The sequence below is a fragment of the Poecilia mexicana genome, unplaced genomic scaffold (assembly GCF_051168715.1).
Source record: "Poecilia mexicana isolate PSO_F unplaced genomic scaffold, ASM5116871v1 scaffold_7, whole genome shotgun sequence".
Taxonomy (NCBI): domain Eukaryota; kingdom Metazoa; phylum Chordata; class Actinopteri; order Cyprinodontiformes; family Poeciliidae; genus Poecilia; species Poecilia mexicana.
Genome location: NW_028263376.1, coordinates 24059403 through 24081941, shown reverse-complemented (window position 1 = coordinate 24081941; position 22539 = coordinate 24059403). Strand labels below are relative to the sequence as shown.

Below are 22539 nucleotides of genomic sequence, written 5' to 3'. Positions count from 1 at the left end.
ATCAGTGAAAGTAATTCAATTATGCTGTGTGGAGTGTGCATATCTTAGATGCATTACGACATCGATCACAGGGAAATATTCACTGGAAGAATTTTAGGAACACTCGCCGTAGCAATCTGCCACGCACCTTGTTGAGGAAGTACAACAGTTTCCGCTTCTCTGTTGCACACTTTTCTGTAGCAAAACTTTTCTTTTGACGGTGCTGCTACAGTGACGCCACTGGAACTGAGCCGAGGTGCTTCCTGGAAGATTTGGCTCAATCGAAGGAAGTACAATTCACAGAAAATGAAGGCATCACACTGAAGCTAAAGCCGTAAGTCTGATTTAAAACTGCAACTAATGATCCTCCATTTGAAAGAAAAGGGACACTGATTAGACGCCAATGGTGTGTGCGGCTAACGCAAACTTATAAACTTATTATCTTATTAATCAAGATCATGTGATTCAAATCAAATTGCAATTCATTAGTCCGTTCTGCACATCATTGATTGCTCTCATTGCCACCATTGACTTTATGTCTCCTTTTGCTGAATGGCCAATTCAACCTGCAAACATACACTCTGCGTTCTCTCTCATTTACACCAGTGTCAAGTCAGCGCACACTCAACCGTCCGCAGAGCACACACTCATCGTTGTTCACATAAAAGACCGTGTTTCATATGTCGGAAAGCTGTTAAGAGATGATTGCAAATTCCCACGTCACATATCACCTCGAGTGCCAGGACAACTACAGAGTCTCTCAGTTTGTGTAAAATTTCTCTTCCTCACTGATGACAGCCAAATGACGCCAGTCCAGTTGGCCCAGCATCTGTATCCATCTGTAACTCTCTTTGTAACAGACATAAAAGGAGAAAAGAGCTGCACTCAATATTTTTCCGCTGACACCTAAATGCATAGCTGAGAGAGAGACAGAGACAATAAGCAGTAGAGATTGTGAAAAGAGGAATTTTTTTTATTATTATTTTTAACAGATCATTCAAAACCTCAAGAAAAAGAGCAGAACTGTTAGTTTAAAATAGGTGAAATTACAACAAATATTATGTGCTGTTAATATTTAAATTAAAAAAAACTTGAAACAATGAAACATATTTGTTGAGCGATATAAACAATCATTTTTGCAACTTTAGCCTCCTAATACATTAATGGTGTGTAATACTCACTGCTTGATTCTGTCAAACATTGACATGAAGTGCATTTTAAATTCTAGCCCAGTTTGGCTCTTTTGGCTTTCCTCTAAAAACGTGTTTTCTATGAACTCTAAACTTTGTGAGCACCACTGCAGAGAAATTTTAACCTTCCTACTTTCTGCCAGCACATTGTTTCCATTTTGTGTTTGCTTAAATCTGACCCAGGTTCAAAATCTCCTGAGCGCCGCAGCGGGGTCCAGTTTCGGTCATCTCAGCTCCCCGGCTGTGCAGCTCATTCTGATCTCGTTCTCTTATTCCTGCACCTGTGACAAGTGCCCCTGTCTGACAACATTACAATAAAATGTCGTCATAGTAACCCCTAGACATTTAGTAAATGACGTATATATAAACTCTAAAACACCGTCAGTTTAAAAGGATTTATAACATTTTCTGTTAAAATGTTTCATCAACATTTTAATGCTTTGATATTCAATGTTCATTTTGAAAATGTGTCATTTGCTCTCTTTTTTTTTTACGGGGGGGAAAAATTAAAGTTTGCATTCAGACAATATGAGGGAATCACTTCATACAAGGAATATTAAAGATGTCAATGAGTGAGTTTTAAAGACAAAGTGATTCAGCACTTTTTGTGACTCCAGTCAGCACCAATCACAACCTCAAGGAAGAGAACAGGGAAAAGCGCAAGGAGAAAATAGGATTCCACACTTCCACGGTGAATAAATGCTGTCAGGAAATTTGGATTTCAGAAATTCCCACGAGAAACTTGGAGACAAATAAGAATCCATCATATATTCTCCTGTCCAAAGGGGAGGGTGTGAGGTGGGGAGGGACACATAAATAACATGCATTAAATCAGAAACCATCTACGTGTGACTGTGAATCATCCAGTGTGGAAACTGAAGTAAAATATCACTGCTGCTGCTCCTCTATGTTTTCCTAACTAACGTGGTGATATTTTGTATCTGGCTGAGGCTGTGGCATGATTAATATACTGAGTAATTATTAATCTTTCATTAAATCTTTCATTAAAAAAAAAAAAAGTTGTAAGATAACATGAGTCATGATCTGCTCTCCCTTCAGGCAGTACATTTGGCTCCAGAAAAAGGGTAGATGAATAAATCCCAGATCAGAAGAAACAGCGGCGTGGAAGAATCAAAGCAACATGATAGAATATGGCTACTGATGCTCTCTGGTTTCTGTGTTAGACGGCCGCTGAAGCAAACAGAACAGAAGAGTTGCACATATGAGGGAATGGTCAAGCTTATGTGATTTGTGAGAGTAAAACATTCTGACAAAGGGAACACAGATGGAGGTCTGTGATCAGTCATGGTGTAGTCAGTCTGTTTTAATATGTTGTGATAATTCTTTAAAAAAAAAAAAAACACATATTCAGTGAAAGTCATTTAATCCTCTCCCAATGGCTTATAATCACTGTAATTTATTGGATATAACTGGCTAATGGACCGTCAGTTATAAAGCTTTATCATCCACTCTTATCTGCTGTCATTATTTTTTTATGGACCAATGTGGTGGCTTAAGACGCCCCCTGCTGGCTCTAAGTTGTTATTGCAGATCTTCCATCTTCAAATTTCAGGGTTGCTGTTGTTTAATCTACTCAGGCACATTTTTCACACTTGAAATTTTATGGGTACGTTAAAAAAAAAAAAAAAAAAAAGTCAAACAGCGAAGTGTGATCTCCTCCGACTTTAAACAAACTATGAGCTCTACCCTGAGAGGCACTCGAACCTGCTGCAGACTTGAAGAATGCAATATGACTTTTTATTTATTTATTTATTTATTTATTTATTTATTTCTCTCTCTGCTGTGTACCAGCAGCGCCCCCTCATCAATATCCTAATGAGATCTCAGGAGAGGTTTTTCACACCATGACAGCATGGTGTTGGACTTGGGTTGAACATAAAAGCTTTGACCGTCAGTCACAGGGTGTTTTTCCTTCAGCAGGACTATGCATTAACCTTCTTTATGTCTTTTAATTACACAGAGTAGTGCGCCGGTCCGGTCCAGACTCCTTGTAATCTCCCGCTTCATGTAGCCTATCAGCTAATTAGCTCAGACATCATATGAAAAGAAAATGGAAAGTGAAATGGGAAACCATCAGAATAATGATCAGTTAGTGGGTACAGCTGAAGGTTTTCAGTTTAAGTGCAACCTTAGTTTATTCAAATCTCTTAAAAGGCATATAGGCTTTCAACTAAACTTTCAACTCACAGCTAATTTAGAACCTAAAATTCTGTTTCTCTATTTAAATCATAAGTAAAACTTTTGTTTGATACACAAAGTTTATCTCATGAGGGAAGTCTTCAGACTCAGATGCCAGCAGAGTCACTGACATCCTGCATCCTGGAGAGGATTGTAAAGTAGAACCCCTCTGAACTTTGGAGGCAACCCACAAGCCACAGACACATCTCAATCACATGGCTGAATGACCTCCACTCAAATCCTCCAGAGTGCTGCTTACGACCGGATCATTTGACTCAGGCGTGGTGAAGCGGAGTCGCGTATAAAACCTGCAGGATGCAGGAGGCCTGGATTTGAGGATCTCTGCTCCAGAGTCTCTTATCAGATGTTACAAATTTCTGCCTTTCATTTGGAAGTAAAGCTCAAACAACTGGAAAAAAAAAGCACATAATATATGTAGCCCAAAGTGAAGCTTCGACAGTCAGTGATGACTTTGGCAGCCACGTCATCTGTTGGTGTCGGTCCATGGTGCTTCATCAAGTCCAAAGGCAGCACAGCGGCCTGCCAGGAAATGTCAGAACACCTTATGCTTCCCTCTGCAGCTATGCTTTATGGGTATGCTGATTCCACTTTCCAGCAGGTTCTGCCACTTGCCAAAAGTAGCAGTACCTGCTTTAATGACCATGGTTTGACTATGACTGATTGGTCAGTCAGCTCTGGTTACCTAAATCCCCACAGAGAATCTGCAGAGTATCGCTAAGAGGAAGATGAGAGACACCAGACTCATCAATAGCTGCCGTTGTTAAAGCAACACGGGCTTCTCAGCAATCACAGGCTTACATTGGCTGTATATTGCAGTGATTCATTCAAAAGAAGAACAACAGTATTAAGGGAACACACTGAACTTCTATGAACTTCTGCAATTCTATAAATGTCTCAAGATATCTGTTAGCTGAAACTAGCAGCTGGGACCTCCATGAAATCTGTGACCTGGAAAAGTAAATTAAAGACTTATTGCAGAAAGGCTTTTAATTCTTGGCCTCCACAGAAAAATAATGTTTTTTTTTATTATTATTATTTTCTTGGTCATAAGTAATACTGTGATTATATGGGGAAAAACTAAATTTTGGATTTTCATAATTTAAAAGCCATAATCATCTCCATTAAAATAAGTAAGTGCTTTCAATATATCCCTCTGTGTGTAAAGAATCTAAATGGGCCTGTGATTTATTTATCTTTTAAACTGAATTAGCAAAAATCAACTTTTCACATTTTAATTTGAGATCCATGATCCTTCTCAGGCATTCCTGAAGAAAAAGTGCGCAGAACTTAGTGCATATAAGATTTAATTTATTATAGCTTCTTTCTTTTACAGTAATCCTGTGATGGTCACAGAATTTGTACAAAATCGAACAGAAAGTAGATAAACCTCTCATAAATAAAGAAAACAGCAGCAAATGGACATGGCAACAATACCCATTACCCCACATTCACATATAAGCATCTGTTTGCAGAATGCATAAGGAAGCCTCCAAGGCCAGGTTCAGACACAGTGTAGATTCAGAAAATGTACCAGAAAATGAAAATAAGTGCAGATATCGTACTCCGAAAGGAAAGCAATTTCCAATTTTCTGGGGCATAATCATGCTGTCGTAACTATGCCTTCTAATTAAAATGGCTACTTTTCCTCGACACGTCTCACTTGTTTTAACTTTCTTCTGAATTTATCTTGGCTGCCTCGTGGCTGAGGGCGGAGGATCCCACTCATCATTTGCATTTCAGCCTCATGGCATATATGGTTTACCTATATGTTTTTAAAAACAAATCAACTTGGAAATGAAGAGGCACAGAGAGAATTAATGCTGGTAAACAAGGAGATGCACAAACATGTAGCCAATTAAAAATAAAAATTCCACTTTTGAAATCTTGCTTGAAGCGAGACTTTTTACTTCTCCTTCCTGATCCCAAGTGAAACTTTTACTTTAAGTGGAACTTAACCAAATATTGATAACACAAAATTCACAGACACAGAGGAAAAATGCGCCGCAGCGCTGATTCACATAAGAAAAACTTCCCGTCACAGTTTCTTCGCCGATTTCCCTTCGGACAAAACCTTCCTGAAAGTAAAAATAAAAATAATAACAATCAAAACACATCCCTGTGTACGGTTCAAAGAAAACCAAACCCAGTGAAACAGCCCATCTATTCAATAATCTTAAGAAACTAATGATAGAATAATTGTTCTTTTTTATCCAGTGTTACAATTTCCCTTCATTTACGGGGAAGATAATTTCTTCCAGTTCAATCGCAGAGAAACAATTCTCCACCTTCACTGCCTAAAGATGTTTCACCAACATGAATTTGGTAGCAGGCGAAGAAATAGGAGCTTCCTTTGACTAACAGTGAAAACAAATCATGCCTTCACTGACAGACAAATCCACAGCCCAGGACAGATGATATCTGTTTGTTGTTTTTATAGATGCTAAATTGTTCACAGAAGTTCTGCTTCGTCTTCGTCGTCTTCAGATCCCGACGGTCCCTGGCGGACCTCTTCGTACCACTTGTTGGTCAGCGTCTTCATCTGGATCCGTCCGTGTAGCAAGTCCTGTGAGACATACGTCGCGCACATCAGCAAGCAGGTACACAGATTACGAGCATGCTAATAATAAATAGAGGAAGCGACGAAAAGACTGAAGCTTGAACATAGCAGTTCAGCACTGAAACTACATTGACTAAAGCACCCAATATTTTTATTTTTTTGTCAATGGTGTGAGAAATCTTCATAAAATATTAAAACCTGCAAGTTTGACTAAACTTAGAACTTCAGCACTGCCAATGTTTGCTTTTTATTTTGCATAATGTTCAGTTCAGCAACACATTATCATGGTGTGACTAAAACTGTAAGTGATACCCACTGCAGATGGCGTGTGCAGGACTGGGAGACATTAAGTGACTGAATTTTTTTTTTGTAAACAGAAGAAATAATTTATTTCTTTATGTCTACTAGAGACATAAAGATGTCTACTAGAGACATCACATTACCAACTTGTGCTTTTGCATAATTTTCTATGTTTTGTCCTTTTCCTAAAATGTTGCCTTCTGAGCTGTTGCTAATGTCATATACTGATCCAGTTTCGAACCATAAAGGGAAAGGAAAGTGGATAAGAAAGATATGGCCTACCACGATGAGGTAGTTTGGGATTAATGGAGGAAAATATCAATGAAGGTTGGCGCTCGACTGACGAGCCTGCAGCAACATGACTGACGCGCTCAGAGCTGCAACACGCTGCAGAAATTCAGTTTGTTGTAGCTTCTGCTGAAACTTTAAAGTTTGCTCTTTTTTTTTTTTTGCCTTACACCAGGTCAACACAGATCATTTTGGTAGAGAAAAGCGGTTTATCTGCAGTTAGCACATTTTCAACTAAGGTGTGTGTCAATTAGTAGGAGTTGACTGACTAATGCAAAGGCTGATTGTCACCTGATAAAACCCCACATAGACAACAGAAGGGAGAATGAAACAGGAGCAGAAAGTCCACAAGTAAGCACAAAATGTGACTGTGTTGTTTCTTCTCCTTTAAGAGGCTTTTAAGAAATGTCAAAATAAAAAAAATAGATATTTATCTTTGTAAATATGAGACAATCTATGCATAAAATGTAGCTTTCGATAGGATGAAGATGCAATTAATGTAATCATGAGTATAGTAACTAAATCACTTTACTCTTTAAGATGGACAAAAATGTAACTTTGTATTTATCATAAGCTTTATTTTTAGGGGTTTTTTTATGTGTGGAGTGGGGATGAAATTGGGATTGAAACATTTGAACTGCAAACACTTTTTGACTAAACTTAATGAAAATGTGCCGTCAAAATGAACTTTGCTCAGTAACACTTCCCCCCAGCTATTGATTAGGTCATTTTGTTGCAGGGCTAAGGCACGACACAAATAAGGTTTTTGTGATTAAGTTGAACTTCATTAACTTTAACAATTAATTATATTAGCTTACTTCATTGCAATGATGATTGCCATCACAAAACCTAAAGCGGTAAAGCATATGAGAAACAAGATTTGACCAAAAGGAATAACCAAAAACTCTAGTTACACGCCAATTGTAGCCTTCTTTAAACACAAATAATTAGACTAATGATTTTAATGTTACAGTTAAACAATCAGGGCAGCTCATTCAGTCTTCTGGAATACTGCTAAATGATTTTCTCATCTTAATTAGCTTACTGTGCTCCCTTTGCAGCAATGATCTGTGGTTGTAGCATTAAACATAATTTTATCTTGAAGTGTCTCTTGCTGCCTGTCACAACATGTCCAGAGAGAATTATAAAATAATTTTTTTAAAAAACAGTCACTTTTCAAAGATTAGAGCAGAGGGATGATGTACCTTTACATCATGTAATTCGTAGCATCAATGTTCAACAGCCACCCAGAGACGAGCTGTCTAGCTCTGTGTGATGTGTCTGCATTTTTAATGCTTAGGTGCCTCTTTGATTCCACTGAAGCTTTGTAAAGTTTTGACGGCAACTTCTGTGCATCACACTCACAGGCAAATACAGAATCTTCTTCCATTTTGCACACAGAATACATCCGAAGGAGTGAGATGATGAAATGTGATTCTCTTCAGAGCGCACTTGCTGATCTCAACACCAAACTCCCCCAATCTTTAATCTTTTAAGGGTTTCCTGCTGTAGCAGACCCGGGTGGAGTAGCAAAGAGAGGTGAGGTCCTCCGAACGAACCTCAACTAATCACCAAACGTTATGTACAAGGATAGTTAGTTAGATAGTTCGATTTCATCTGTGGGGAGGGGGAGACCAAGCACCAAGTACAAATCCAGTTTTTTTATGTTTCACATGTCCTGTTTAGATAATGATAGTTGTGCCTTTGAAGCCTTCACTGTTCCAGCACAGATACTTCCACAGCCTTTTTATGTTTTTGCAAATGTGAGAAGTGTTTGATCTGGGTGTGTTGGAGAAGGGATGGATCTAAAATAAGTACAATTCAATACAGTGGCATTTATGGCTGTAATGAAAAAAACAAATGCGTTTAAGTGCTTTGACAATAAATACTTTGTCCATAAATGGACTGAATTCAAATGGCACTTTTCTAGTCATAGTGTTGACTTGAATTACTTTACACTGGAGGCATATTCACCTAATTTACACTCACAAACGTGCACGCATTCATACGCTGACAAGCTGATCTAGAGGCAAGATAAATGCACTGCCCAGCGGCACACTGGCACGTGGCAAGAGGAAATCAAAACCACAACTTCAGAGTTCAAGATGAATCCTTTTCCGACCGAGCCACAGTCGTCCCACTGTGCAAAAAGACTTCTGCTGGAAACTTGTATTCACTCCTAGATTGTGCACCAAACCAGAACTTCAAGACAAATTGACAGACTGCATAAAGTCAAGCAGCCAAATATGCATCTCTGCATGTCTTGCACTAATCACCGTTGATAGGGCTGGTTTAATCACGACAAACTTAAGCAGGAAAATTGACAACATATCAATTGTATGAGTGTTGTACAAGTGAAAAACTACAAACTGTGTTGAACAGATAGAGAATATCTGGCTTACACAAGTTTTTCTTACCTCTTGTGTAAGTCTGCGAGTGAAGAAGGGGTTAAGATACTTTGCATCAAGCCACATGAAGCCCTTTAGATCTTGTCTCTGGTAAATCTGAGCCTCGTACTCTTCCTCTGTCAGTTCTGATAGGTGCTCTGTATCAATGGTGTTACCCTGGAGACAAAAGCCAAGGAGAAAGAAGGCAGTCAGGCAAATAGAATAAAATAAAAAGGAAAGAGGCCCTAAGAATGAGCACTGGGTAAAGGAAAAAAAAAGAAAAAAAAACTGAAGAGAGAGTTCTGAAAATGATGCATAAAAACAAAGATTTCATTTCAACACGGTACAAGAGTAATGAGAGAAAATGAGAATATACTTCATCAGGCAGCTGATAGTTAGCTTTGGAAATAGTCGAGACAGACAAGGCAGACACACTATCCAAGGCTGACAGTGACTCCCCTACAGTGGAATGTACATCCAATAAATGATCCATTATCTAGAGTTAGAGCCATCAGAGGCAACTGAAATATTTAGCACAATGGCTGGTCTTCTTGCTCCTAGGAAATTGTATCGATGCCATGGAGTGCATCTGTGTGGGGAGAGAGCTTTGCTCCCTGCTGACTCAGTGTCCTCATCACAAAGCCGCATTCAACCTCTTTGATGTTCCCCACTCTGTGGTGAGCAGAAAGGGCCAGATTGCAGATGAAAAGACCGCCCAGCTAGCATCGATGGAGACGGCAAACGAACAATGCGTCCAACCAAAGTGCTGCTTTGATTTCATTACCATTTTCTGTGTCTTGCTGAGATTAATGTCCTTCTTGTTTTTTCGCCGCGACTGGCTCTCTTCAATGTCCATAATGCGGATGAGCGGCATTGTCCCGCCCCCAAGGAAGAGGATGGTAAATAACACAATGATGATGGTGGTGGTGCCGATTAGCTGACGCTTCTCGATGGGCTCCAAGCCCAAATGGAGGCTCAAGGCATAAGGAATGGCACCTCGTAACCCTAGCAAAAAGAAAGACATGAAGGTTTGTTTAAAAAGTCGCTAAGCTCCATGAACTTAATTATTATTTTTTTGTCTTATTACTATAATCATGTAGCTGTGAATAAAAGAGAAGCTGAAGATAGAGAATGACATTTTCTCTTTAGAAGTTACGCAAATTCTATGACTGCTACTTAATGAAGGCTTCTGATTTTAAAATAAAGCAAATCATAAAACAGATTTACAAAGCTAATACTTCTATTATGACAGGGAATTATTCATTTTTCAGGTACGTAGTGTCATTTTATAGCACAATCAATTAACTATGTTACATAAAATGCTGTATGCATCAAAAAAGTCTTAAAAAAAATAGAGTTTTTAATATGACATCCTAAAATTGGGCCTTTGTCTCTTTAAGAAGCCCCTGCTCTTTCCGACACTCAGCAGATGCAGTTCCACCAGATGTTCGCTAATTGCTCCTGCTAGTCTGGAGGAGCTGAGGGGGGGAAAAGCGCAGTGGATGGGTGCTCTGAGCGGCATAAACTCAGCTGGAGACTGCAGCTCCAAGTAAGAGGTTTATGGGAACAGACAGCGCTTTGTAAGAGCAAGCATTTAGGCTCCCCAGAATGGCTGCCACAAAAATTAAAGGATTTGTCAAATATGCATGAAAGAATCAAATACTCCAGGTATGTTTTTGATGAGGGAATAATATAGCCTGGAAACACTGGCATCAAGCATGCCTAAACGATTATTTGACGTCATCAACAAGAATGGTGGAGCTTCTCATTACTGAGTCCTTCTTTTTGACACTTTGATTTCTGTTTAGGGGGGTTTTCAGTTTTTTTTTGAGCTACGGTCTTAAACTTTTGATCAGCTGAAAAAATCATGTTTGAGTGTAAATGCAGTTTTCAATTAATTCCCTGCTCAAATGTTTTTGTCTCTTACGCTGATTTCTTCTTTTAACATTGTGAAGCTCTACTTAGAACCTTCTTAAGATCCAATAGTGCAAAATGCAAATTCTTGCAATTTTTTTTGACTGGTCTTAAGATTTTCATCAGAAATTCAGTTTGCTTTGGTGTGCACTCTTTGCAAACTGGTTTTTGCCGAACAGTGACATGAAATAATTGTTCGCCACTTCCTGTTGACTCAAGTTTGTTGCACAAGGATTTAAGAGGATGTGGGTTGAGCAGGAATTTTAAAATACATTAACTTGCAGAATTATTATCTCACCACTAAACCACATGATGAACATCATCTTTGGCGTAATCTTATGATCTCTGAAAAAGTTCAGCAAGAAAGACAAGGGGAAAATGTTGATTGCTCGGCCAAGAAGAACCAGGACCTACACAGAGAAGCACAGAAATCAAACACTTTGAACCCAACTCAACTCACACCAACATTTTACGCTGGCCTTTGCATAAAAAACTACTTACGATGCACCAAATGACAAAGGATATTTCAAAGTTATGTGGGAAGCTGAAGATGGAGAGGCCAAGAAAAGCAAACACACAAGTCTCTGTGGACAGAAGTTAAAAATAGTAACTCAAAATGTCAAATGAAATGAAATAAGAGGAGCTAGGAAGCTAAGCAGAAAATTACTCACCACACATAAAGGCGACTGTGCGCAGCGTCTGCTGCATGAGGATCTGTGTAATTGGTGAAAGGTTGTGATGGGTGTAATGAGACATCACAATCCCCGCAAACAGGATAGACATTATGCCTGTGGGTGGGAGAAGGAGCTCAGCAAAAACTGCAGATAAACTGAAAACTTGCAACTGTGTGTGTAAGTGTACGTCTTTTAACACGTCTGCCCACCTGACAGTTGGATTCCTTCTGCTAGGCCATAGGGAAGATATGCAAAGATGATCATCATGCCAAACTCAAGTGACGGAGTCTTCCTCAAGTCGAAGTGCTTTAGAAACTAAACAGCTGAGTTAAGAAATTTAAACTAAAGCAGAGAAACACAAATGTGTAAGGAACAAAGAGCCACACTCAGCAAACCAGTCAGGATACAAGAGCTGAAATGAGTCCAGTCAGAGTTCCTAGAGCAGCAGAACCGAAGAACATTTTGAGGAAATACCCCAGCGCTTGCACAAAAGTATCCCAGCCTGTTACCATGGCGTTATCGGAGCGAGAAAAAAAGCCTTCTGCTGTGCTGAAAGGCAAGAAAATGGGAGAATGATTGATGATGGCAAAATCCCTGTACCTTCTGTGTTGCAATACCTCAGCCTGACATGAGAGGTCAGTAAAACTCCACCACTGATAACTGGTGGAAGAGTCCATGAGCGGATTAAAATATGCTTGTAATCCTATCATCAAAATCTTGTTGGGTAAACAAAAAAAGATTACTTTGCATAACCCTTTCGTACATTTCATGACATGAGAAATTACTCATTTAAAATAAAACGGGATGCTATCGAAACCACAATCATTTATTATTTTACATGATCGGCACTGCAAAAGAGTCAGTATATTTGCTTGCTGTAGTCCTTGAACATGGCTATGAAGACCTTTTTCATTTTGAGGTGTTTTGAAAAGAAATATTTTTTGGTTTACTAAACTACTAAATAGTGGCCAATGAATCAGAAAAAAAGCGTTTAAACTTAAAGGACAAGTGGTTGTGTCTACACATAATACACGACAAAAAAAAAAAAAAATCAAAAAGTAAACAGTTTTGATTGACTGTACGAACGTTAGAACCAGCAGCTAGGTAAGAGGTTCCTGTTTTACAAGCTGAATAGATCACAAAGAGTAAACTAAGCAAATATCACAAACAAAGCAGCATTTTTTTTCTGCCAAGTTGGTGAGTTTGAAAGAGCTGCTGGCTGGAAACTGGTCAGATCTTCGTTGGAGGTTTTTCAAGTTTAAATGAAACCAGTGCTATTCTTCTGATGCACATGTTTTTTATGCACCTGGGAGTTATTCTTTTTCCCCTGTTATTGGCCCAGTTTAGAACAACAAGATAAATGAATATGTGTTCCTGGTCAGGTACTGAAACTGAACAAATGAAACAAATTCAAAGTTTGAAAGGAAAATGAAGTGCCAACACAAACTCAGCAGAACTATTGATCAAAACAATTTTAAAAAGGTAATAGTAAACCCTTAGACTCTGGAACCTAAAGAGAAACAAACCAGAGAAACTTTTCTCACGCAGTATTATTAAAATTTTAAAGAATATTTAGAATAAAAATGTCCAGGTAATGTATAAATTTTGAAGCGGTGGTAGTAGATGTCCTATTTTTTCTTCCTAAAACTTACAAGATACCAGAGGTTTTGTAATTACTGATAAATATAATTGTGTAACCAACAGCAGTAAAATACTCTATAACTAATAATCTCTTTGCATTGTTTATCTTCAGGTTGCCAAGTGAAGACACCGGCTGAGCTGCTGCTGTAAACAACCTGGTTCAATCGTAAAGTAGCTTTCTAAGAAAGTCCACCAGCGAGGTGTTAACGGCAAACAAACAGCCAGGTCTGTTTAGTCCTTCTATTATTAATGGTATCATTTACTCTGCAGGGGTACCCTGACACCTCAGATCACTTTACACTATTAACTAACTATGAGATAAGGCGGGTGTAGAGTGAGCGCGAAGGCAGAGGATAGAATGTCACCGATGATTCCAAACAAACTGTAAATTCTTAGTTTCCACAAAACTCGTCTAGCTAGTTTCTGTCTGCGGCTCAGTATGTTTGCTGATTAAGTGTAAACAGTCCTTCTGCTCTGAGTGGAAACGAAAAACAGAGAGTAGTGTCTGATGTCAAAGACATTTAAATCAACATATCTCTCAATATTAAAAAAATAAAACAAATAAAAATAAAAACAGTGAAAAGCTGAATGCTGTGTAAGCCACTCTACTGTACATTCAACACGTCAGGTTTCAAGCAAATGAATCCTCAGCAGGTGACAATGAGGATGTGTCTAAAAGTAGGGCAGGGAGATTTTGATGACGACATGTTTTATTTTGTTGTTTCTTTTTTTTTCCTGTTGGTAGATAACAGAGGCCACTGTTTCTATTTTCATCCTTCTCACCTGTGACAGTTTTTATTGTGTAACTCTCAAGAACCAGATAGAGCGAGACAATCTTACTAGTTTAATCTGTAAAAGAAAAACTGAACAATTTACAGTTTACCGGACTCAAATAGATAATACAACTTTTAAAAGAGGGCATGGTGTTGTGATCGGAAAAAGAACAAGTATAAGCCTTTGACCTTATATATATATATATATATATATATATATATATATATATATATATATATATATATATATATATATATATATATATATCATCATCTAGAAAACAGTAAATTAAAGAAAATTTTAAAAAATTACATACTGTAGATCACTCACACTACCATTTGATCTGACTCATGGAATTAATTAAACATTAGACTGTGTCTCACCCAACAAATACATGCAGGGTCAGGAAAAAGCGAGCAAGATGTCGCCTCATTTAAAGTGAATGAGAAGAGTGACGTCTAAAACCCGAACCATGTGCACACAGCCGCGGTTAACACCTTCCCAAATGAAAACCTGTGAAATGTAGCTTCAGCGCCTTAAGCAGGAAAACTAAAAAAGCTAGGCTCTATAAATAAGAAAACAACTAAGAATAAATAAATACTGTGCTTTGCAAATGTACTTATATCCCTTAAAATTCTTCAATTTGTCTTGTTATCACCATACCTGCATGAACTTTGTTGGGGATTTTTTTTTGTGTGATACTCCAAAGCAAACTTTTGGGTAAAACGCAGTGTTAGACTTCATGCAGAAGATTTATTTTTGTCTCCCCTAACCAACGCGTTCTCTGTCTATGTTTTTGAAAGGTTTGTGGTAAAGTGCAAATAAGTTTTCCATTGGCTTTCTTCTTGTGATTCTCTCAAAACTGACTAGACTGCATGCCTGGCTGACCTGTCAACAGATTGTCCAAACAGAGTTGTGGATTTCTGCAGCTCCTCTTGAGATACCATGTGCTGATTGGCTGCTCTGATTAATGCTCTGCGTGAACAGCCTGTCAATTTAGATGGGTGGTGACGTCTTGATTGTTGTGCTGATGCGTCCTCCTATTTTTGCTTTTGAATGCTACATTGACCTTACTACTTTGAGATGTCCAAAGACTGATATTTTCTTTAGAACTTGCTTTAAAGAGTCCCTGAAGTTTATTGTGATTCTGCACTCACGAAAATTCACTCAAAAACAGCATTTTTATTCATTTTTTTGCTAATGCATAATTGTGTGTTTATTGCAAATTTTCAGCAAAAACAGTAAAAAAAAAAAAAAAAAAGTGACTCCCACTGGCAGAGTGCAGTATTTCTTACTTCTACGACATTGCCTCAGGCTAACTAGATATGAAGTTATAGTCTGGAATCAACATGCAGAGTAACAAAAATCAAGCTATTTAAGTTCTTTAAAGGGACAGTATTATGTGTTCTCCAGGCAGACCATTTTATAGCATTTTATATATCAAGTAACTGCTATGTTAACTTCTCCATTAGCCCTTTAACAATGTTTTTACCAGCGATGCACTCAGAAGTAGCTCATGTAACGAGCTTAGCAGCTGCGCAGTTCCACCAAATAGTTGTGAATTGCTGCTGGCTAGTCTGCAGGAACTGAGTGGGGGAGCTCTGTGAGACGGAAACTCAGAAGCTTAGAAACTGAAGCTCTAAGGAAGAGCTGCGTCTCTAACTCTGGGTACTAGGTCCACCCAGGCATTTTGCGCAGCAGAACGGTTGCCACGGATGATCAAATCATTTTTTTAAACATCCATGAAAGAATCAATGCAACACTCCACGTATGTTTTTGACCGGGGTATAACATTACAACATGACGTAAAGCTCAAATAAGTTGATTTTACATGATACTGCCCCTTTAAATAAATAAAATGTCCAAATGAAACATATTACATTTCTCACCTGTAATAGTACACAAAGCTGTAGCAAAATTCAAGGGGTGTGAACAATTCTGCAAAAAAACCACTTCCCTAACTAGTCACACTCTATGACTTCCTTTCAATATAAGAAACTGCTGAGAAAAGCCTTGTGTGAACACTGTCGACGACTATGGCAGTTACCATGGAGATTCCTTTTAGCCTTCTTTAATCAATGAATATCTAAAGCCCCTTTTTGACAAGCTCTACTTCACATGTGGAGGTGAGATATTTCTAAGATCACCTGCTGTGGTCATTTATTTTAGCTCTTTCAAAAACTATGCCTTTGACTTCATGCTAATGAAACACACAGCAATATTGTCACCAGTTAGGTAAAAAAAAATGGTGCACGATCTACAAGTACTGTCTAATCAGCATAGCAACAGTATTTGGAAATTCAGGTTAAAGGTAAACGCTGCTAACCCCTTTTAAGATGAGTATCTCTTTTTTGTAAATTATGCATTATAATAAAATAGTTCTCAAAACTGTTGGGACTTTTTCTGGGTTCTGTTCTGCTTCAATAGAAATTAAAATTCCACCTTATTCCACTGAACCCAACTAAATGTGAGTTTACACAAGGCGAGAGCAAAACATTCTGAGTTACAAGGCTAAAAGTACACGATTTATGCATCAGTTAGATTCTGTAAAAACAACCTGCTGTTTTTATATGTTCAGTGATTTGTAACAGTATTTACACCCCTTGAACCTTCTCACAATTTATCACATTACAGCCACAAACTGATTTATTTTATTTGGATTTCATATGATAGACCAACATAAAGTAGTGGATAGTAGCAAAGTGGAAGGATTTAGAAAATTTACTATAAAATAAACATAAATGTGACAACTCTAGTCAGTATCCAGCCCTCTTTTATTTTGAAATCCCAAAAGGAAATATAAGGTGAAACCTATTGTATTCAGAAATTAAATAAAAGTACAAGATGAATACGTCTGCTTGTCAGAGACATGTTATGTTGAAGACGTTCTCAACATAACATGTTCTCTTGTAGTTTGACAAAAGTCAAACTACAAGAGAAAGAATTAAAAAGTGAGTGAAAAGGAAATGGAAGTTGAGGAAGAAGTGAAGCCAGAAGCTGTAGAGGTTACAGCTGCTGCTGTTATGGTTATGGTTATAGCTTCGGACGAGGACAGTGATATATCTAACGTCAATGAATCTGATAAGAAAGGCTATAAGAGTTTTGTTGAACGGGACTTTGAGTCCAATAGCAAAAAGATGATGACTTTTCATGCTTCTGACTTGTTAATATGTCTCTTTTGAATGATGCTTTACTGTAAGTTTCCACAGTTTTAACTGCAATGTGAAGTAAGGAACAAGTAATAAAAGTGATAAGAGGCTACAGTTGTATCTTTCATTGTGTCTACAAAAATTGTATCTACCATGTTTACAGGAAAGTACACATATTTGCAAATGTCAACAGTCAATGCAATACACATGAGTAACATGCAAACGCTACGTGAGGAAGTAAAGTAACACAGTACATTTCTTTACAAGCATACAAAGTGCAGCATGGTGGTGTTGGCTGGAAAGTTAGTCAGAGGTGTAAAGTAAGATGGGTGGTGCTAAAAAGAAAGAAGTGCAGAGAAGCATCCACTAGAAAGAGTTCAGACCTAAGTCCAATTGAGAATTAAAAAAAAAAAAAAAAAAAAAGATAATACTGATATTCTCGTTTTCTAATTACGTTAATTTATCACATAAAATTCCAGAAGTTTACGGCTATAGTGTCACTAAATGTAAAAAAAAAAAGTTTTAGAATATGAAAATATTTGCAAGTTGCACTACCTATAACTTCATGTAACATCTTAGTGTTATGAACTTCTGGAAATGTTGTTTTGGATAAATACGCCCTTTGTGTGTCATCATGAAGGCAGTTAGTAATGGAAACCTGTGTTACCATAAGGTGTGGACGAGCTTAAAGCAACTACAGTAAGACTCTTACTTGGTGAGGACAATGGAGACGGCGTCGTTCAGGATACTCTCCCCAAACACCAGCATGTTTAGGACTGGGTCCACGTTGAGAGCATTGAATATGGCAATAGTGGCTACAGGGTCCACAGCTGAGATCAAAGATCCAAAGGCAAAGCTGCAGTGTGATTGAAGAGAATTTGAAAGAGAAGGTTGTGCTTTAACAAATTAAAATGGCTTTAACGTAATGTTATCTGTGAAGCAAAGGAGCAAAACATGAGCATAAAACTGCCACGTGCAAAACAAGTTTTCCAACTCTTAAGAACTCTACAGTGCACATGAAAAAAAAAAAAAAAAACTAACAAAAACACATTTGTGACCTAAACGAGGAAGTTGGATTGAAATGGGAAAGCAAATTTGACTATTAAAATAACAGAAGACATTTGCAGACATTCAGGTTCATACTGTACAAAGAGGAGAAGTTCAAATAATTTACCACGACTGAAAATGCTACAGATCTTTGGGAGCAGAAAAGAGTGTGTCGAGTCAAAGGTGTTCAGGCACATTCATCAGTTTGTTTGTTGGTGTTGTAAAGATTTATTCTCCAAATTATATCAAAAAGTACTTTGAGGAGTTTGTGACCAATCGTAAAAAAAAAAACATGCAAGCAGGAAGGCTGAAAAACATATCCTCCTTACTGGCAAGAATATGAATAGCAAACACTGTGCCTAATGCCAAGTTACACACCTTTGATTGTGGACCAAGAAAAATTTTGAACAACCCGAAGTTCCACCCCAATAACACATGGGTACGTAGTTTGTTTGTGAGCCACGTCTGACTGATATATCATCTTACTTTCTAGAACCATTCAGTCAGAACGAACCATGTTCATAGTAAAGAGTTTGTGTCAGCAAAGGACATCATCCTTTACTGTAATTACGGAAAGAGACAATGTTTATAGGTGAAATATTTTCTTTTACATGAACAAAATGTCAAATGGCTTTATTCAAACCTTACCTATCAGTCATGGTCATCTTATAAATCACATCAGCCTGTCAGACAAAAATAAGAAAAGACAAAGGTCCACTGAGAGATTCTAGACATGATGATCCAGACACTAGTTTTATATTCATTAACATCTACCTGGCTTTCTAGTAGAAAAAAAAATCAGTTTTTTTCCTGAACATTTCAAAAATCAATTTTAAAAGTATGATGTTTCTCTAAATACCAGACTTGTTGACAGCTGGTTGTCTCACCTGGCCTAGGAAGTAGATACCTCCGCCCACTATGAAGGCAGAGATAGCCGTACCAATCACAGCAAAGAGGGTGATGGAGCCAATGTTCTGGAAGAAGTTACCCTGAATACACACACAAATACACAGCTCAGATATCCATGGACAGTATGCAATGTCAAATAGCACCATTATATATCAGATGTCCAGCATTATAATAAGAGGTAGGCCACAGTACAGGTACATGCATATGTTAAAAAAAAAAAAAAAAGACTGTGGGCATATGAAATTGTTTTTGCCTGGCAATAACTCACTGCCACTCCTAAATTGATTGACAGTCAAGGTACAAATACAGATATGCACACAAAAACATTTGTGTTGTTTTATTGAATCACGGTAGTATATTCATACATAGGAAATAAAAAAATATATAACATGAATTTTAAGCACATGTTTTCAGTGGGCAAAGAAAATCCCACGTTAAGAAATATTCTAATCATAGAATCCCCACTGCCACACTGACTGGCACCCAAATCATCTAAAATAAATGGAAATGCAATATCTCCTGTTATTTACATTTCAGTTTCTGAATTTGCTTAAATATAATTCCACAACTTCCTGTTCCTGCGACATAAATATGACAGGCTGCATTGTTGAACTACAGAAAGAAGGTTCTGCGTTTGAAATCTGACCTGTAGGGTTTCTGCAAAGAGTTTAAATTCTTGGGTTCTTTCCAGGTTCTGCATTCCTCCAACAGCCCAACAAACAGACTGTCAGGTTGATTGGTCACTCCGACGTTAGACAATTTAGTGTGACCAATTTTCAGTTGTGCAGAATTGGGTTAAACTTTCACATGTTTAACCCATTTCTGGGTTAAGCATGTGAAAGTTTAACCTAGAAATGGGTCAGTGCAAACATACTAAACCTTTCTTCCATGGTATTTATTGGCTATAGCAGTGGCCTTCTACTCCAGGACTTTAGGTCCAGGGTTCTGCAACTTGAAGACGCTTAAACACGCCTCTGTCAAATGCTGAGGGAATTGGCTGGACTGTGGGGAACTTGAGAGCATACTGAGGAGGTGATTCAGTCATTTGATTCATGTATGTTCGACCAGAGACAGATCTACATGCTTCAGGACAGAGAACCTCAAGGCCTGGATTTAAATATCCCTGCACTAAATTTACATGCCATTTAAAAAAAAAACAATGACGAATGTAAAATAGAGGATTGAGAATTTTAGATATTCAAAAGAAAGTGGAGAAATAGTCAAAAAAAATATATATCCCTGCTTGTTCCAACCTTGTAAAATGCAACAGGAAAAGATTAAATGCTTTTAGAACATTAGGTTTTACAAAGTATTAAAAGAAATGCGGTAAAAAGTGCAAACATTTTGTAAACACAGCTGTCCTTTGAGGTGGTGTTTTCCCCCACTGAATTAATGTTCTAAAAGCATTCACACAAGATCCCAATAAGATTGCTGGCTATATAAGCTGGGTCACTGTTTTAGACAGTGGTCGAGCAGCCTTTCAAACAGGAGGGCCAGAGGAGGACGAGAACATGAATAACAACCCACAGAAACTAAGCACACCCAATTGTATTGACTTTTCAGTCACACGGCGGCCCAACCCAAAACCATATGATTTATCATTCTTTGTGAGTTGCATGCTCATTCAGCACATTGTTGCCTCCTTTTTTCCTGGAGTTACTTTGTACAGTAATTATTGTTTTACCGCCTACATAAACTGCACTTCTTATCTGCATTTTCTCTACTCTGTCAGAGAAAATGCCACAGGTTGAAACTGGAATTGCCACTTTTAACTCATCAAGGGGCGGGGGGGGGTGTGTGCTGGAAATACAGGTTTAGTTAAAAATGTGACCATACCTTGTGCAAAGAGTATCCAGATTCAAATATGATGGGTGGAAGAAGCAGGAGGAAAAACATGTTGGGTCGAAACATTTCTTCCTCCTTGAGAAGAAAGAGAGAAAGACAAAAGAAGAAGCACATTAAAAATACACATGAAACAATCCGCAACATCAACTTTGGCCACAGAGCAAGAATTAGGAAACGCATGACATTCAGAAACAGCATCTAATAAACCAACAATTTAAATAATGCAATGAGCAACTACTAACACCTTTTCATCTTACAAAGCTGACTCCAGGATGACCACATGCAGACATCAGCTGCTTGTCAGGAGGCATACCTGCCTGCCAACACATGCCTTCAACCTCCATTAGCAACACATCCCATAAAAGCAGCTGTAAATTTCTGACAATTCTATTTTTAATCCCCAAGTCTCTTATTCATTCAGAAACACACAAACAAGCCCACGTCTGCACTCGCAGTATCCCAGTGACCTCTGTGATTATTTCTGCAGTATAATGAAGTCATTGTTGCTTCCCAGCAAAATGGGCCAGCCGCCCAGATAAGGCTTTGGCGTCATGTGCCCATGCGCTACTCTCTGGTTGTGCATGATGCACATGCGTTTTTGTAGTAGCGACATGTGTGTAGGTGTGTGTACCTATTCTGTGCATAATTCATGTTTGTAAAACAAAAATCAAAAGACATTATGCATGCAAGAGTTTTTCATCTTATTCCAGGTAGACTCTGGCATTGTTTTCTATCAGAGGAACCGAGAAGGGGCGAGTGAGTGTTTGCTGCAGCTGCTAAACAATCTCCCTCTTTGTTTAATGGAAGTCAGTTTTGACAGCTGGTAGAGCCTGACTCTCCACCTCAATAAGTCCACAAGCAGTTGGCGATGACAACAATCGCTTTGATATTAACAAAAAAGTAGAGGGGCACATTCACAAAAAATACTTCAAAGATCTGAATCAGAAGCACTGCAATTGGCCAGTCACAAATCTAATTTTAAACTTATGAGTATCTTAAAACTGCTATGAAAATATCACAAAATTAAGGTTTACGAGAAGAGGCTCGGAGGACTTTGTGGTCAGTACAAAAACTCTGACATAAGCAGTTTTAAAAGTTGCCTAATGATCTACCAGTGGTGGGCTGTCAGGGCCTGAAAAACCTTCTCTCCAGGAAGCCCTAACAAATATATCTATAACTTAAATTCTAATGTTTGTTCAATTAAATTTAGTGCTCTATCAGATTTCAGCCTCTCTGTGTTGCCAAGGTTAATCTAATCTGTCCAGGATCTTCACAATCCAGAGAGCAAGCCTATGTTCTGTAATCGATATGACCTCACAGCGCCTGCTCGAAGGCCCACATGATATCAGACATTTTCCAAGATTTGATTGGATGATCAGAACAGCTAGTAAAGGTTGTGTTCAGCAATCTGTGCTGTGGACATTAATACTTGTATTTTTATTTTATTTTTTTATTTCATGCCCACAATGGCAGATAGAGAAGGAGAAATTGGCTTCTCCTTCTCAGGAATGATTAAAAATGCATTTTCAAGAAAGCCAGACTTTCCTGAAAGAACAGGACATCGTAAAAGAGAGCGGGGTCTTGCCCGGTGTATGTCAGCCAGGCTGCTGAACAAACACCACTCTCCATCTCGCTCTATACTCTGTGTGCCTTGTAAACGTCCTA

The 22539-nt window shown here is 38.2% G+C and overlaps 1 protein-coding gene across 1 annotated transcript in view; it reads right to left on the bottom strand.

Annotated features, from left to right (window-relative positions):
• Window positions 1-4676: 4676 nt before the first annotated feature.
• The window catches only part of slc9a8 (solute carrier family 9 member 8), a 31743-nt gene continuing 13880 nt past the window's right edge, over window positions 4677-22539 (bottom strand). Inside the window, exons 5-16 of the mRNA XM_014996063.2 lie at window positions 20866-20949; window positions 19008-19109; window positions 18769-18803; window positions 17786-17929; window positions 11917-12058; window positions 11719-11824; window positions 11507-11623; window positions 11337-11419; window positions 11134-11245; window positions 9706-9926; window positions 8952-9098; window positions 4677-5952 (exon numbers count right to left, since the gene is read on the bottom strand). Of these exons, the coding sequence (XP_014851549.1) occupies window positions 5839-5952; window positions 8952-9098; window positions 9706-9926; window positions 11134-11245; window positions 11337-11419; window positions 11507-11623; window positions 11719-11824; window positions 11917-12058; window positions 17786-17929; window positions 18769-18803; window positions 19008-19109; window positions 20866-20949 (1407 nt within the window). The 3' untranslated portion in view covers window positions 4677-5838. The remainder of the gene's footprint in view (window positions 5953-8951; window positions 9099-9705; window positions 9927-11133; window positions 11246-11336; window positions 11420-11506; window positions 11624-11718; window positions 11825-11916; window positions 12059-17785; window positions 17930-18768; window positions 18804-19007; window positions 19110-20865; window positions 20950-22539) is intronic.